The sequence below is a fragment of the Helobdella robusta genome, assembly GCF_000326865.2.
Source record: "Helobdella robusta unplaced genomic scaffold HELROscaffold_7, whole genome shotgun sequence".
In the NCBI taxonomy this organism is placed as follows: domain Eukaryota; kingdom Metazoa; phylum Annelida; class Clitellata; order Rhynchobdellida; family Glossiphoniidae; genus Helobdella; species Helobdella robusta.
In genome coordinates this window covers 535163-537891 of record NW_008705398.1, presented here as the reverse complement: position 1 = coordinate 537891, position 2729 = coordinate 535163, and the positions used below count along the sequence as shown (strand labels likewise).

General features: G+C 33.3%; 1 protein-coding gene across 1 annotated transcript in view; it reads left to right on the top strand.

Annotated features, from left to right (window-relative positions):
* HELRODRAFT_189525 (hypothetical protein) overlaps positions 1 to 2729 on the top strand; it is a gene marked incomplete at its 5' end in the record, with an annotated part of 7575 nt that overhangs the window by 4032 nt on the left and 814 nt on the right. Inside the window, 6 exons of the mRNA XM_009030680.1 lie at positions 482 to 513; positions 716 to 759; positions 950 to 1094; positions 1294 to 1415; positions 1580 to 1728; positions 2665 to 2729. The exon at positions 2665 to 2729 is cut by the window's right edge and continues 187 nt beyond it. Coding sequence (XP_009028928.1) covers positions 482 to 513; positions 716 to 759; positions 950 to 1094; positions 1294 to 1415; positions 1580 to 1728; positions 2665 to 2729 — 557 coding nt within the window. The remainder of the gene's footprint in view (positions 1 to 481; positions 514 to 715; positions 760 to 949; positions 1095 to 1293; positions 1416 to 1579; positions 1729 to 2664) is intronic.

Below are 2729 nucleotides of genomic sequence, written 5' to 3'. Positions count from 1 at the left end.
TTTCAGAAGAGGTAGTTGTGAGTCGTATATATATATATATATATATTTATGCATTTATATTTTTCCAATATATATATATTATATATATATATATATATATATATATATATATATATATATATATATATATATATATATATATGTAGTATATGAATTCTACCGAATTGTTGGCATTAATCAATTCAAGGTTTGTTTTTTCAATTGATTAATTTTCTAATTAATTGATTAAAATTAATTAATTGATTACGTCCTACCTCGGGCAATTGGCTCTGTACGCTAAACGGACATTGGTATAATGCCAACAATTCGGTAAAATCTATACAGTATTTCCGAAAATATGGTCTTCCAACACATGAATGTATACATACATATATATACACATGTTAATTTCAATTCCTTGTGCTTTTGGACGTTTGGGTCATTGAATTCGTACATTTTTCGTGCCCCGAGTAAATTTTTTTTTCAAATTTTTCTTTTCCAGGCTGTTAAGCTTCCTTCCATTGGCAAAAAGGGGTAAGTATTGAATAATAAATAATATTCATAATAAGAAATGATATTAATAATAAATAATATTGATAATAAATAATATAATATTAATAACGATTAAAAGTGTGCCGGAAGTTCTATCTTATCTTAATGTTTAATCTGTTATGAGATTTTGTTTGGAGGAATTGGTTATGATGTGTTATTTATTTTATTTTTAATTGGCTTGTAGGATCATCGATAGACAATTTATTGAAGAGGAAGCCGAGTTGTCAGGTAATGATGATGATGATGATACTGAATATGAGGATGATGATGATGTTGAATGTGATATTTATTGCGACGAAAATGATGTCAATACCGAATATGATGATAGTTAATGCAACGAAAATTATGATGAAGATGATGACGACGGCGATGATGGTGATGATAATGTTATTTCATTCACGACGCAACGAATCAACAGATTCAGAAAATGAACGAGGCAAAGATGATGACGACGACGACGAAGAAGATGACGAAGACAATGACGTCATGGAGAGAGAGGAAGGTGATGATGACGATGTCGGTACGGAGGAAGAGCTCAGGAAACAAGTCCAGAAAGCTCATCTGTTAGTTGCATGTTGTCTTCGTTCTCATCTGTTTTTATCTATCCTCTTTGGTTCTTTGCTGCTTTTTATTATCGCTTTATTATCTATGCGTTTTTGTTCTTTGTAGCTGCTAAGATGATGATGATGATGATGATTTACGCTTCTTTTGTTGTACCTACTCTCATTTTTCCTCTCACTTCCATCGTTATTATCTCTCCAGAAAAATGGAGATAGATCAGGACAAGAGAGAGTTGCGCCTACTGCAAGAGCATCTATTGGAGGATGGAGATCTGTACGACGAAGGAATTGGCAGGATTAGGAGGTTCAGATGGAACAATACAGGTGTCTGTCTGTCTGTCTGTGTTTGTCAGTCTGTCTGTTTGTCTGTCTGTCTGTCTGTTTTTGTCTGTCTGTTTGTCGTTATCAAAGTGTGATTTTCGAATTCTTTTGCTTATTGCGGAATGTTTTTGCGTTTGAATTCACTTTTATTCTATTTCCTCTCCCAGAGCAGTACGACGGCGATGATGCCAACGACGGCTGGAGTGGGGCGGGCGGCGGTGGTGATGATGATGATGGCGGCGGTGCTGATGATGATGATGAAGTAAAGTGGAGGATCAATAGATTGGAGAGAGAGAAGTTTCTGCAGAAACACCAAGTTGTTATCATTTTATTTTATTTTTTTTTTGTTTATTGTTGTTTATTTAATGCTGTTATTATTATTATTATTATTATTATTGTTAATCTATTGTTAATTACCTCCAGGGTTATGATGATGATAACATGAGCGCTGGTGATAATAGTAGCCAACAAACAACGACGACGATGATGGCCGGCGACGACTCCCAGTCTATCTCGTTTGGTCAGAAAAAATTCAAGCTAAAGACATGTAAGATAATATTATATCATTTAGATTAATAATACTATTATTGTTATTTTTGTTATTATTGTTATTATTCGTTATTATTATTATTATTACGTTTTTTAAGTTTTTTTGTTTCCTAAGACAGCATTCGAAACGAGACAACCAACGCGAGGTACAGCTCTATTGCCGCCTGAGCTAACCTGACGCCTACTACTTGTTTCGAATGATTTGAATGAATGAACGAATAGATGAGTGAATGAATGAACAAATGAATGAATGAACGAATGAATGAATGGATGAATGAATGAATGAATGAATAAATTGAATGAAATAGCACCATTGGGGATAAGTTATGGTGAAATTTTTTTATCTTTTTCAAGTCTGCTCTAGTAACAGTAACTCTCAGTCCTCCTTGCCATCTGTCGAGACGAGAATGAAGAACAAATCATCATCATCATCTTCGAAACAGAAATCATCATCATCACAACTGCAATCATTATCATCAACGTCATCATTACCATCACCTCTCCTTGGTATCAACAAAGGCATTTCTTCATTCTTTAAAATCCCTGTGAGTTATTATTATTATTATTATTGTCATTTTTATTGTTAATACAGATATTAGTAGATTTTTTATGTGTGTATAGGTGTGTCTGTGTGTGTGTGTGTTTGTTTGTAGGTTAAAAATGAAATTTGCATCATTTGACACTAAAAATTTCTCAAAAAAAGGATCTTAAAAAAGTCGGCTCATTCTTGCACCGTCCTAAAGACACCTTAGCGAAATATTCAGTCGA